The sequence below is a fragment of the Vigna unguiculata genome, chromosome 3 (assembly GCF_037176805.1).
Source record: "Vigna unguiculata cultivar grain cowpea cultivar isolate G323 ecotype 2 chromosome 3, ASM3717680v1, whole genome shotgun sequence".
Lineage (NCBI taxonomy): Eukaryota > Viridiplantae > Streptophyta > Magnoliopsida > Fabales > Fabaceae > Vigna > Vigna unguiculata.
The window spans coordinates 59274147-59287799 of NC_140794.1; the positions used below are offsets into that span (position 1 = coordinate 59274147).

Genomic DNA, 13653 nt, shown 5'->3' on the forward strand with positions numbered 1-13653 from the left:
ATAGACAAAAGTCAAAATATGCACTTATGATGCTTAGTGATGCTTAATGGGCCAGTGTGTATCTTCATTAGAGAAATTCCAAAACTTTATGTGGAGATTTATATTGTGAATAGTGATTAGTTATGCTTAATTTTGCTTAATTGTCAGATAACCTTTTAGTCAAAAACTCACTTGTAAATAATATTATAAGCTTTTTTGAACACATAAAATTAATCCCAACTCTAAATACAACATCTGAATTTTCGACATCAATTATAAGAGGAGAGCAACAATGCAATTTTATGCAATATCTTGGATGCGTTGTTATCATCATCGTCACTATCATCGTCTTTGATGTTTAGAGGTCCATTCCTGAAAACGATGAAGGCTACCAGTGAAGTCTGTAAACAGACCATCAACACCTATCTTATTGATCCAGTAATCATACTCCACATACGGATCTTGACTAAAGTTGAAGTGCAAAAAAAGGTTCTCATTTCGGTAAGTATATGGATGCACCTGCACCACAATAGCAATTTATATTGTCATTTCTTTGGCTCCAAACCATTGATGAATACAAAGATTACAGATTAAAGAGGAGAAATGTCACAACAGATAAGGCAAGAGAATAAAAGAATAATCCGCTCAATCTTCCAAAAGGTATCAAATCCATAAATCATGAGAAAATAAGCTTTAAAGAACTGTACCTGCAGATTATGAGCATGTGCCCTGGAGACAAGATCAGTAGGAGTTGCCATATAATTATTTACCACAGGTACCAACGTGTCCTTCCCTGGTCCTATTCCCACAACATATTGCTTTATGTAGTTTAGGTATTCATCAGATATGATCTCCCAGTATGACTGCATATAACCATTACAGTACTATTTTGTTAGACTTAGGTATAGACAATCAAAACAGGAGTATAACATAAAATGGAAACAGTATTACTTCTGAAATGCTGCTAAGATCTAGGGATAGCCAAGGATCAGTCAACTAAGAATGGATAAACTCCTAGGAAAGGTATTTTTTCTCCAATTTCAACATTTTATTTAAGGAAGCTAGCACTGAGTGTACCGGAAAGAATGACAGTGGAAAGCTGAAAATAAAAGAGGAGAAATTGAAAAGGTAGTCTGAATTACATTCCTCCATTTATACAAGAATAAGAAAGAAAAGTGTTGTATATAGCTGCACTGTCGGGACTACTTATGCTTTCACATTGTTGTTTAATTTTTTAAGGTCTGAATTATGATATAAATTATTAACTTCACAAGTATAGCGAACTCCATTAACAATACATTTTGTTCTGAAAACTTGCAGACAGTACAGAAGTTCAATAATCCTACAGAAGCTTGCACATATGGGGTAAAATGTATTACAAACCTGATTGGTGTCTTGTGTTGGAATATCAACATCGCCAATTAAGAAAATTTTGGGCAAGTCCGTCTTATTTGCTATATACACGAGTGAAGTTGGAGCAAATGACTGAATGAATACAGGTTGTCTCAGCCAATCTTTTGACAGGTAGGAACCCTTTAACCCATATTTCTGAAGTGTCTCCACAAACTTGTCCTCAAATATTTTGCCATCTGACCATTTAACCTGTTGATTGTATCAATTCGACTTAATGAACGGAAAGAAGACAAAACCCCTAAAGAACTTGGCTAAAACATAATACTATTAAGACGAAATTAGCAAGCATGACATTGTAAGATTTTTTGTAGAACATTCTAATAGGCATAAGAATTCTTAATCTAATCTGCATTTAGAAACATCCAACAACATAATCTCACCTCCAGTAATACTCATTAGCCTCAATTTTGAAATTGGTGGATTCAATTATATTCTTCAGTTAGATGAATTATATATCAATAGCTCTGCCTTTCAGAATAACGTATCTTTGTCAATACAAGTCCACACCCCCGTTCCCCCCCGAATCTATTCATAACAATTTAGGCATTTGTTGGATTCTACAAAGAAATACTCACATGTTGATTGATAAATACTGGATTTTTTATCTCTGGATATATTCCAACAACTCTTGGTGCATCCAGTGCTATGTTAATGAACTCTTCAAAAGTGATGATTTGAAACTTTCCTGAAATAGATTATCTATATGAAGTTATAGACTAACGGTTAATTTTGATGTGTGCAAAAGCAATATTAGTTTCATGCACGAATCACAAGAAAAAAATGAAGAAGTCATCAGCAGTACGCTTCCCTAAAAATAAAAAGGAAATAAGTCTACTCTTCAATGAGTAGGGGAATACTGCACCATGACGCACAGTTAGCAGCAAGGCATTGAAGAAGGGAAAAGAATTTGCAAGATGGGGAAGGAAAGAAAAAGTGAATGAATAAGGAGAGGGTGGGAGATAGTGGAAAGGATTTGGTGCCTTAGACCAGCGAGGGCAGAGTCTGTGTCTCAGTGGTTGTATTGTCTTTACTGCATTTTCTTATTGGTAACATAATATTTCTAAATTAATGAATGAAGAACTCAAACAAGCAAAAGAAAATGACAAATAATAAAATGAGAGAGACTACTCTGTGGAAGAAGGGATTAACCATTGAACTGTTGATCCCTGTATCCAAACCTCTGTTTCACCCTCAATGACTTTAACTCCTTTAATGTGAAATCAACTGCAAATATACAAACAAGTAAACTTATTTTGAAAAATTAGATAATTACAACATGAAGAAACATTGTTTAGACGGTAAATAGGACTTTCAACAAAACTAGAGAGCTTGAAACATACGCAAACCTTCTATGATACGATTTACTAAAAACAATGAAAGCAGGTGAATTTCAAGCTTATGCACTTATGTCATAGACAATAGCAATCCTATTAACCCCCGACTTATTTTATTGAATAAATTTGCAACGAATCTGAACAAAGAATAGCAAGTTTAGCTACTCCACCAGTAAAGAATCCAGTGCTGTTTTTCCCTTCGACTTCATACGTTCTTTTACGATCAGCAAACTCCTCGTGATTTGCAATGTCAGTAGTATTATCAAGGTTGAAATCATGGAAACATATAAGAACACCATCTTTGGATGATAAGATATCAGTTTCAATGAAGTCTGCACCTTCTTCAATAGCTTTCTGCAGGAAACATTCGTTTTTGGGCAACCGTAAGCCGACGATAGAAATGGTGGTTACTATATCATCAACATTTTACCTAATAATAGTTTGTGCATAATTAAATTTACTGAAACAATAATTACAGTCGATTTCCAAATCAGAAACAGAATAATGAAAAGAATAAAGTAGTTCTGCACAAAAATAGTCTTCACCGTATATGCAGCAGAAGTTTCTTCAGGAAGCTCTCCATTTGAACCGCGATGTGCAATGTTATATGGGCGAAAAGTTTGTAGGGGCTTCCTACTTCCCCCATCACCTTTGTTGGGAAGAGGATAAAAAGGCCTTGCAGTGCAACCAATAACAAGCAATAGAAACACAAAAGGAGCAAAACCTGGGAAAAAAAATCATTCTCACACTCAAACATACATGAAAAACACACATCTCAAGAGAAGAAAGTAAACGAACACAATGGCATGGATATTATGGTAAATTTGAATGTTTACTCAAAGGAGTGATAAAACTGTGGCACGATATTCAGTGATCTGAAATCTATGGCAGAATATCCATTTAGAAAGTAAATGCGAAAGTGTAGTTGATTAATTGAGAACAACAACGGTTATAGATCACATGCACTCAGATTTCCATCTTGCTAAGATCAACAGGAACAAATAAAGTGATAACAAATAAAAAGAAAGAAAATACGAAAAAGAGAGGTGAAGGGATCCTGAATAGTGAGAGAGCCTTACTGGGTAAGAACGCCATGGAGATTGGTATGGTTATGTTGTGTTCCTCACTTCAATCTCAAGCCCAACAAGGTTTCAAGTGTTATATAACAGTATTGGTGAGAAAGATTTTATTTTCCGAATGAATGAACGACGATCAATGATTGGTCAGTGTCGTTTGATTAGCGCCGAAATACTGGACTCCACGAATATTCTCCACATCTTTTACAAACAGAATTATAATTTCCCATCTTTTTTTAATTTTTTAATTTTGTTTATAGAATGATATTGGTATTATAAAAGTGAAAAATTCAAGTATCAACTCCTTTGTAAGAAAAATAAAATCTATAAACGTAATTTTTGAAAAATTTTCATTAAAAATGATGTCAAATCTTTTATAACAATTATTACTAGCACCTTGAGCTGATGTAAACTCAGTATTTCTCTTTTAGCATGATTTATTGACTCAGAAGTATCTTAACTCTCTTTTTTTCATTTTAGTTTGATGCTGCTATGTTTAAACTTTTTTATTTCTATCTCAATCTTTTTCTTCATTTTGTGAGATTCAACTATTCATCATCATGTGAATCAAAATTAGTATTGTTAATATAAAAATATGATAAAAGGATAATTTATCATATCATTATTTTTATAATCTTCTCTTTAATTTGTATTATTCTATCTCTTTATTTCCTTTCTAGGATAGATTGTAGGACCGCCTAATGCTTTCAGAATAATATAAAGATAAGCATTAAACTAATGGAAATAGACAAAAGTCAAAATATGCACTTATGATGCTTAGTGATGCTTAATGGGCCAGTGTGTATCTTTATTAGAGAAATTCCAAAACTTTATGTGGAGATTTATATTGTGATTAGTGATTAGTGATGCTTAATTTTGCTTAATTGTCAGATAACCTTTTAGTCAAAAACTCACTTGTAAATATTATTATAAGCTTTTTTGAACACATAAAATTAATCCCAACTCTAAATACAACGTCTGAATTTTCGACATCAATTATAAGAGGAGAGCAACAATGCAATTTTATGCAATAGCTTGGATGCGTTGTTATCATCATCGTCTTGATGTTTAGAGGTCCATTCCTGAAAACGATGTAGGCTACCAGTGAAGTCTGTAAACAGACCATCAACACCTATCTTGTTGATCCAGTAATCATACTCCACGTACGGATCTTGACTAAAGTTGAAGTGCAAAAAAAGGTTCTCATTTCGGTAAGTATATGGATGCACCTGCACCACAATAGCAATTTATATTGTCATTTCTTTGGCTCCAAACAATTGATGAATACAAAGATTACAGATTAAAGAGGAGAAATGTCACAACAGATAAGGCAAGAGAATTAAAGAATAATCCGCTCAATCTTCCAAAAGGTATCAAATCCATAAATCACGAGAAAATAAGCTTTAAAGAACTGTACCTGCAGATTATGAGCATGTGCCCTGGAAACAAGATCAGTAGGAGTTGCCACATAATTATTTACCACAGGTACCAACGTGTCCTTCCATGGTCCAATTCCCACAACATATTGCTTTATGTAGTTTAGGTATTCATCAGATATAATCTCCCAGTATGACTGCACATAACCATCACAGTACTATTTTGTTAGACTTTGGTATAGACAATCAAAACAGCAGTATAACATAAAATGGGAACAGTATTACTTCTGAAAAGGTAGAGATTACATAAATGCTGCTAAGATCTAGGGATAGCCAAGGATCAGTCAACTAGGAATGGATAAACTCCTATGAGAGGGCTTTTTTCTCTAATTTCAACATTTTATTTAAGGAAGCTAGCACTGAGTGTACCGGAAAGAATGACAATGGAAAGCTGAAAATAGAAGAGAAGAAATTGAAAAGGTAGTCTGAATACTTTCTTAGTTTACATTCCTCCATTTATACAAGAATAAGAAAGAAAAGTGTTGTATAAAGCTGCTCTGTCGGGACTACCTATGCTTTCTCATTGTTGTTTAATTTTTTAAGGTCTGAATTATGATATAAATTATTAACTCCACAAGTATAGCGAACTCCATTAACAATACATTTTGTTCTGAAAACTTGCAGACAGAACAGAAGTTCAATAATCCTACAGAAGCTTGCACATATGGGGTAAAATGTATTACAAACCTGATTGGTGTCTTGCGTTGGAATATCAACATCGTCAATTAAGAAAATTTTGGGCAAGTCCGTCTTATTTGCTATATACACGAGTGAAGTTGGAGCAAATGACTGAATGAATACTGGTTGTCTCAGCCAATCTTTTGAAAGGTAGGAACCCTTTAACCCATATTTCTGAAGTGTCTCCACAAACTTGTCCTCAAATATTTTGCCATCTGACCATTTAACCTGGTGATTGTATCAAAATTCGACTTAATGAACGGAAAGAAGACAAAACCCCTAAAGAACTTGGCTAAAACATAATACTATCAAGACGAAATTAGCAAGCATGACATTGTAAGATTTTTTGTAGAACATTCTAATAGGCATAAGAATTCTTAATGTAATCTGCATTTAGAAACATCCAACAACATAATCTCACCTCCAGTAATACTCATTAGCCTCAATTTTGAAATTGGATTATTCAATTATATTCTTCAGTAGGATGAATTATATATCAATAGCTCTGCCTTTCAGAATAACTTATCTTTGTCAATACAAGTCCACAACCCCGTTCCCCCCGAATCTATTCCTAACATTTAGGCATTTGTTAGATTCTACAAAGAAATACTCACATGTTGATTGATAAATACTGGATTTTTTATCTCTGGATATATTCCAACAACTCTTGGTGCATCCAGTGCTATGTTAATGAACTCTTCAAAAGTGATGATTTGAAACTTTCCTGAAATAGATTATCGATATAAAGTTATAGAATAACGGTTAATTTTGATTTGTGCAAAAGCAATATTAGTTTCATGCACGAATCACAAGAAAAAAAATGAAGAAGTCACCAATAAAAAGGAAAATAAGTCTACTCTTCAGTAGGGGAATACTGCAACATAATGCACAGCTAGCAGCAAGGCATTGATGAGGGGGAAAAAATTGCAAGATGGGGAAGGAAAGAAAAAGTGAATAAGGAGAGGGTGGGAGATAGTGGAGAGGATTTGGTGCCTTAGACCAGCGAGGGCAGAGTCTGTGTCTCAGTGGTTGTATTGTCTTTACTGCATTTTCTTAGTGGTAAAATAATATTTCCAAATCAATGAATGAAGAAGTCAAACAAGCAAAAAAAAAAATGACAAATAATAAAACGAGAGAGACTACTCTGTGGAAGAAGGGACTAACCATTGAACTGTTGATCCCTGTATCTATACCTCTGTTTCACCCTCAATGACTTTAACTCCTTTAATGTGAAATCAACTGCAAATGTACAAACAAGTAAACTTATTTTGGAAAATTAGATAATTACATTATGAAGAAACATTGTTTAGATGGCAAATAGGACTTTCAACAAAACTAGAGAGCTTGAAACATACGCAAACCTTCTATGATACGAGTTACTAAAAACAATGAAAACAGGTGAATTTCAAGCTTATGTATTTATGTCATAGACAATCATATTAACCCCCTAATTATTTTATTAAGGAAATTTGCAACGAATCTGAACAAAGAATAGCAAGTTTAGCTACTCTACCAGTAAAGAACCCAGTGATGTTTTCCCCTTGGACTTCATACGTTCTTTTACGATCAGCAAACTCCTCGTGATTTGCAATGTCAGTAGTATCATCAAGGTTGACATCATGGAAACATATAAGAACACCATCTTTGGATGATAAGATATCAGTTTCAATGAAGTCTGCACCTTCTTCAATAGCTTTCTGCAGGAACATTCGTTTTTGGGCCAAGGATAGAAATGGTGGTTACTATATCATCAACATTTTACCTAATAACAGTTTGTGCATAATTAAATTTACTGAAACAATAATTATAGTCGATTTCCAAATCAGAAACAGAATAATGAAAAGAATAAAGTAGTTCTGCACAAAAATAGTCTTCACCGTATATGCAGCAGAAGTTTCTTCAGGAAGCTCTCCATTTGAACCGCGATGTGCAATGTTATATGGGCGAAAAGTTTGTAGGGGCTTCCTACTTCCCCCATCACCTTTGTTGGGAAGAGGATAAAAAGGCCTTGCAGTGCAACCAATAACAAGCAATAGAAACACAAAAGGAGCAAAACCTGGGAAAAAAAATCATTCTCACACTCAAACATACATGAAAAACACACATCTCAAGAGAAGAAAGTAAACGAACACAATGGCATGGATATTATGGTAAATTTGAATGTTGACTCAAACGAGTGATAAAACTGTGGGACGATATTCAGTGATCTGAAATCTATGGCAGCATATCCATTCAGAAAGAAAATGCGAAAGGGTAGTTGATTAATTAAGAACAACAACGGTTATAGATCACATGCACCCAGATTTCCATCTTGCTAAGATGAACAGGAACAAATAAAGTGATAACAAATAAAAAGAAAGAAAATACGAAAAAGAAAGGTGAAGGGATCCTGAATAGTGAGAGAGCCTTACTGGGTAAGAACGCCATGGAGATTGGTATGGTTATGTTGTGTTCCTCACTTCAATCTCAAGCCCAACAAGGTTTCAAGTGTTATATAACAGTATTGGTGAGAACGATTTTATCTTCCGAACGAATGAATGATTAACGATGAATGATTGGTCAGTGGCGTTTGATTAGCGCCGAAATACTGGACTCCACGAATATTCTCCGCATTTTTCACAAACGGAATTTGCCTATAATTTCCCCTCTTTTTATATTTTTTTTTTTAATTTTGTTATAGAATGATATTGGTATTATTAAAGTGAGAAATTCAAGTATCAACTCCTACACAAGAAAAATAAAATCTATATATGTAATTTTTTTTTAAATTTTCATTAAAAGTGATGTCAAATCTTTTATAACAATTATTACCGGCACCTTGAGCTGATATAAACTCTCAATATTTCTATTTTAGCATGATTTATTGACTCAAAAGTATCTTAACTTTTTTTTTTTTTTTCATTTTAGTTTGATGCTGCTATGTTTAACATTTTATTATTTCTATCTCTTAATGTTTTTCTCCATTTCGTGAGATTCAACTATTCATCATCATGTGAATCAAAATTAGTATTGTTAGTATAAAAATATGATAAAAGGATAATTTATCATATAATTATTTTTATAATCTTCTCTTTAATTTGAACAAGTTATTATTGATATAAGTTTGGGTTTATATTATTTTAATGCTTGTGAAGTGGATATTTTAAGAGTTCAAAAATTCATATATGTTTATTTTCATTCACACGAATCATTTATTTAATATATATATATATATATATATATATATATATATATATATATAATATATAAGGGGTTAAATATGTTTTTATCCCTCAACTTTCAGTGAAAATTAGAATTAATTCATCTTTGAAATTTTGACCTAATTTAGTCTCCTAATTTTATAACTGTGTGGATTTAGTCTTTTCAACCAAATTTTGTAAGTTTATTTAACGTTTCAAACACATTTTATGATAGCATTTGAGTTTTTGACACATTTTTGCTTTAATGTTAGCTAAGAAACTATCATGAAACGCATTTGAAATATTAAATAAACTTAACAAAATTTGATTAGAATAACTAAATCCACGTAATTATAAAGTTTGGGAACTAAATTTGGCTAAATTTTCAAAAAAGGACTAATTTCACTTTTTACTTAAAGTTGATAGACAAAAATATATTTAACCCTATATACAATTATATAATATGAATGTTTTAAATAACTTAACATTAAATACAATAAATGGGAGTCTAGGATTTGACTTATAACATGTGGTTCTTCTTCAAAATTCACAAAAATTAATTCCTCTTAACATACTTATAACTAAATGATAATTTCACTAATCAAGTAAGTTCAACTATTAAGTATCATATTCAAAATTATTTGTCACCTACTAATGTTTTTTAGTCAAACATTGGTTTTTGTTCTAACACTTTCTCTTAAGATGAACCCAACTTTTTTATTGAAGCATTTAAATATGATTTTCTTAAAAAGTCATTTGCATCTTTCAAAACATAAGTGTGATCAATAGCTGCATATCTCTTTATGCACACCTTTTGGCCGAAAGAGGTAATCATTTCTAATTGATTCAATGCTCTCTCAAAATCTTCTCATACTAACTTCTTATTATTCAGGATTATTATTTTATTATTTTATGAATAAAATTTTACTACTTTAATTTTAATATAAGACATAATTATTAATATTTTGTAATCTCCATTTTTATTATTATTTTACTTCATTATATGATTATTTAATATTTGATATTTGTTATTTATTATTTAATAATATATTACAAGATTCAATTTAATTTAATTTAATTCAATTATATGTAAACACTTTTTTTATTGCAAAGTAATTATGTATGCAATAAAGACATATATTCGAAAGTGTGTTAAGTCTTTTGATAATATTGTGATAAAAATAAGTATAGAACATTTGAGATTATAAGTTATCACTAAAAAGAACGAGACATAAATATTTTTTTAATATCGACAGACTTATTTTTTTCAATACTATTTTTCAGCTTTCAAGATACATGTTTTTCCATGTTCTTATAAACTCATAATTTTAATTTAATGATAATATTATTATTAACCATAATAGTCATTATAATAATAACCATAATAATAATAGTACCAGATATTTTTAATGTTTACAAGTAAAACATATACTTATACTTATCAATGTCATGGGTGATTGAATATTTACTTTTATTATATAATCACCTAAACATAAATATTGAACTTCAAATTTCTTTAATTTAACTTATATATTAATGTGCATTTTTGGTAAAGTGTAAAGTGATTAGGTCAAATTTAAATAAATATAACACTTAAAAAACATAATTGATGTTCACAAAATAAAAAATACTTTTGACCTTTTTCATATATACTTATATATCTATCAACTTAAGAAAACTTTAATTGATTTTGGAAAAATTCAAAATTTAGTTTTTGATAGTTTGATAAACTAAAAAGTTTGTTTCTTGTTTTAATTTAACTTAGTTTCTTAAAGAAGCTTTGTACAACTTCCTACACTGCTACATTACAGTTTTCATCATTAGTTATCAAAGCAAAGTGTACATGTTCTTGAAATGATTACCAAGTTTCTCCTTTTTTGTCTTTAGGATTTGAAATGAACATTTTGTATTATTTGCTTACTATACATTTTAATTTTTTATTTATTTTTATATTAATAGTTTTATTAAAATTATTAATTAAATTTGTATTTCAGTAATTTAAAAATTCAACTTCAATTTTGTATTGGCAACTTAAAAGTTCAATCACATGTCAAACCGTCGTATATTGGTAAGTGTAGTCTACATTTAATTGTTATGTTGACTCATTAGTTCTTCATGTTTTGGAGGAAGGCATATATTTTTTAGATAATGATATTTTGACCCCTTTTTTTTGACTCACTTCTTTTAACCCATCATTATCACCCTTAGATCATCACATCATATAGAAAAGAAAAATAGATAGGTAAAGAGTGATTTGATTGAAGTGGTGGATTAAAAGTGCGTACAAATATCATTATCCATATTTTTTTTTCACGTTAAGAGTCACAAAATTAACATCAATGACAAAATTCTTTACAATATATTATAATTGGAAAATATGATTTTTTTTTTTTATTTTCCAGATTATATATTACGAAAATATGTGTTTGAAATACATTGCTTAATGATTAATGCTCAAATGTTGGTTACGTTTTAATATTTGATTTTATTTTTAGTTAATGAGAAAATTATGAAAATATTACTTTCAAATACATTGCTAAATAATTTTCGGTTGCTTAATGGTTACGTCCATCTAATAAACAATTTGTGATTTATTATATAACCTTTAGGTGAATTTTAAATACAAAAGATAGTTCAATGCAAATAGTATTATTAAATTTTATAACCAAAAGAATAAATATACAATTTTCCTTCTACAATATGCATTGGCTGAACATCACACAACATACCAACCATTATGATTTTGTTGGACTCGATGAACATCGAGAAAAATCAATAAATTTTTAACATTTGACTTACCTTATCTAGATTAAGTAAAGAAATAGAATTTTGGAAAGAAAAATTGAAACTATGATGCCTGGACGACATCTTCCTCAGAAAAACCAAAGCATCAAAGCACAAAAGCCAATCAACTCTATGAAAGAAACCATAAATTAAAGCGTAAAGATTTTAAAAAAAATCAAACTAGATACTTTTATTCAATTTTTTAATATACATAATGATTATGCATGTAATCATAATACTAAGTGTAAAATTTTAATTAAAAAACACTAAAGTATTATATAGTAAGAAAAATAATTCTTAATACATATTTTAATTTAAAAATAATAAATAGTAAATATATGTTATAATACATAATAATAAAAATAAGAATAATAATATTTAACAATAACATAATAATATAATAGCACTAATATAATAATAATAAGAATAATTAAAATATGGTGTAAAACAAAAAATAAATAACTGAATAATAATGACATTGTAAATAAATTAAATATTAAAAAAAACATATCCTTTTCTATTTATTTTATGCAGTTATATTTTAAAACAAAATCAATATTAAGCTAATTATACTATTTAAAAATTCTTATTTTAAAGCAAAATTTATAATTAAGAGTTTGAAATATAAATTTGTGCTAAAACATAACTATTTGTGCTAAACCATGACAGTTTCAAATAACAATTTGTGCTAATATATATATATATATATATATATATATATATATATATATATATATAATTTTTATATTTCTTTTGTTTGAAAATTAATTTTTAATTTAATTTATTTCAAAAGTATTATTTATGTCGTGTATATCATATAAAAATAAATTAAATATATGTATATATATATATATATATATATATTTATTATATTCTTAAAATATATATTAAATAAATTAAAAAATTTAAACAAATTAAACAATTAAAATAAAAGCCAATTTTAAAAAGGTTAACCGTAAAAATAAAAGTAAATAAAAAATTATTAGAAAATTAAATATTAAAATTGGAAAAGAAAGATGTTGACATTCTGTATATATATAAAAATTGATTTTGAAATTCGTTTTTATTATATATATACTGTGTGTCGACGTCCGATAAAGAAAAAAGAAATAAAGTTACATATGTTGATATTTGTAAAATAAAATTAAATACCAGATCTTAATATTTATAGATAAAAAAAATTATAACTGGGATATGATGGCTGTAATGGACAAAAATTAAAAATAAAATAATAAAGTATTGAATATCAATAATATGTGAAACAAAGTAATATACCGGATTAAAAAAAAATCTAAAGTAAATCAGTGAGGAGAAAAAAAAAATTATTTTACCGAGGGTCAAAATGAGAATTTAAAAAATTTTAGAGGTAGAGAATGGGTGTTTAGAGGTGCATGGAGAAGTCGCCAGACAATCACGAGATATTGCATTTCCTTTCTGGACAATTGATTCCTACACCCCATCAATTTCTTTCTCCATCCTGTCAATGTAAGAAAAATACTTAAATATGCTTCACCATTCCATCACAATCCAACTCCCATTGTCACGTCACTTCAACTGCTGTCACCGTATAATATAGAGATGTCAAAACGGATAATTCAGTCCTATTCGACCCACTACGAGTTAATGATTTAGTGAGTTAATCCAACCTGATTCACTTTTTAGCGAGCCAACAAAATTTGAACCTGGTCCGGCTCATCACGGGTTAACGGGTTAAACAGGTTGGCTCACGAGTTCATTTAATTAAAAAAAAATATTATTTTTTATTTTTTTTAGT

General features: G+C 29.6%; 1 protein-coding gene, 1 long non-coding RNA gene and 1 pseudogene across 3 annotated transcripts; 1 reads left to right on the forward strand and 2 right to left on the reverse strand.

The window, feature by feature from the left end:
* Positions 1 to 153: 153 nt before the first annotated feature.
* On the reverse strand, positions 154 to 4016 carry LOC114178454 (glycerophosphodiester phosphodiesterase GDPD6-like; annotated as a pseudogene). The gene is made up of 8 exons (XR_014993364.1): positions 3806 to 4016; positions 3272 to 3450; positions 2897 to 3080; positions 2542 to 2616; positions 1968 to 2077; positions 1363 to 1581; positions 687 to 842; positions 154 to 498 (listed from the first exon to the last, which is right to left on the reverse strand). The product of XR_014993364.1 is annotated as a glycerophosphodiester phosphodiesterase GDPD6-like (transcript).
* LOC146887979 (uncharacterized) lies at positions 842 to 2548 on the forward strand. The gene is made up of 2 exons (XR_014993365.1): positions 842 to 1107; positions 1300 to 2548. It is a non-coding gene; the product is annotated as an uncharacterized LOC146887979 (long non-coding RNA).
* Positions 4017 to 4699: 683 nt separating the features above from the next.
* LOC114178453 (glycerophosphodiester phosphodiesterase GDPD6-like) lies at positions 4700 to 8523 on the reverse strand. Its single transcript, XM_028064371.2, has 8 exons — positions 8328 to 8523; positions 7794 to 7972; positions 7430 to 7613; positions 7081 to 7155; positions 6531 to 6640; positions 5926 to 6144; positions 5220 to 5375; positions 4700 to 5031 (listed from the first exon to the last, which is right to left on the reverse strand). Exons 1-8 carry the CDS (start codon positions 8341 to 8343, stop codon positions 4795 to 4797), a joined length of 1176 nt encoding a protein of 391 aa, XP_027920172.1. The 5' UTR covers positions 8344 to 8523; the 3' UTR covers positions 4700 to 4794.
* Between the last annotated feature and the right edge of the window lie 5130 nt (positions 8524 to 13653).

What these genes read in the sequence shown, in the direction of transcription:
- LOC114178453 (XM_028064371.2), bottom strand. An exon ending in AAACTTCTGCTGCATATACG is followed by an intron (nt 7,614 to 7,793) that starts GTGAAGACTATT and finishes ATGTTCCTGCAG; the next exon opens with AAAGCTATTGAAGAAGGTGC. An exon ending in CACATGCTCATAATCTGCAG is followed by an intron (nt 5,032 to 5,219) that starts GTACAGTTCTTT and finishes ATTGTGGTGCAG; the next exon opens with GTGCATCCATATACTTACCG.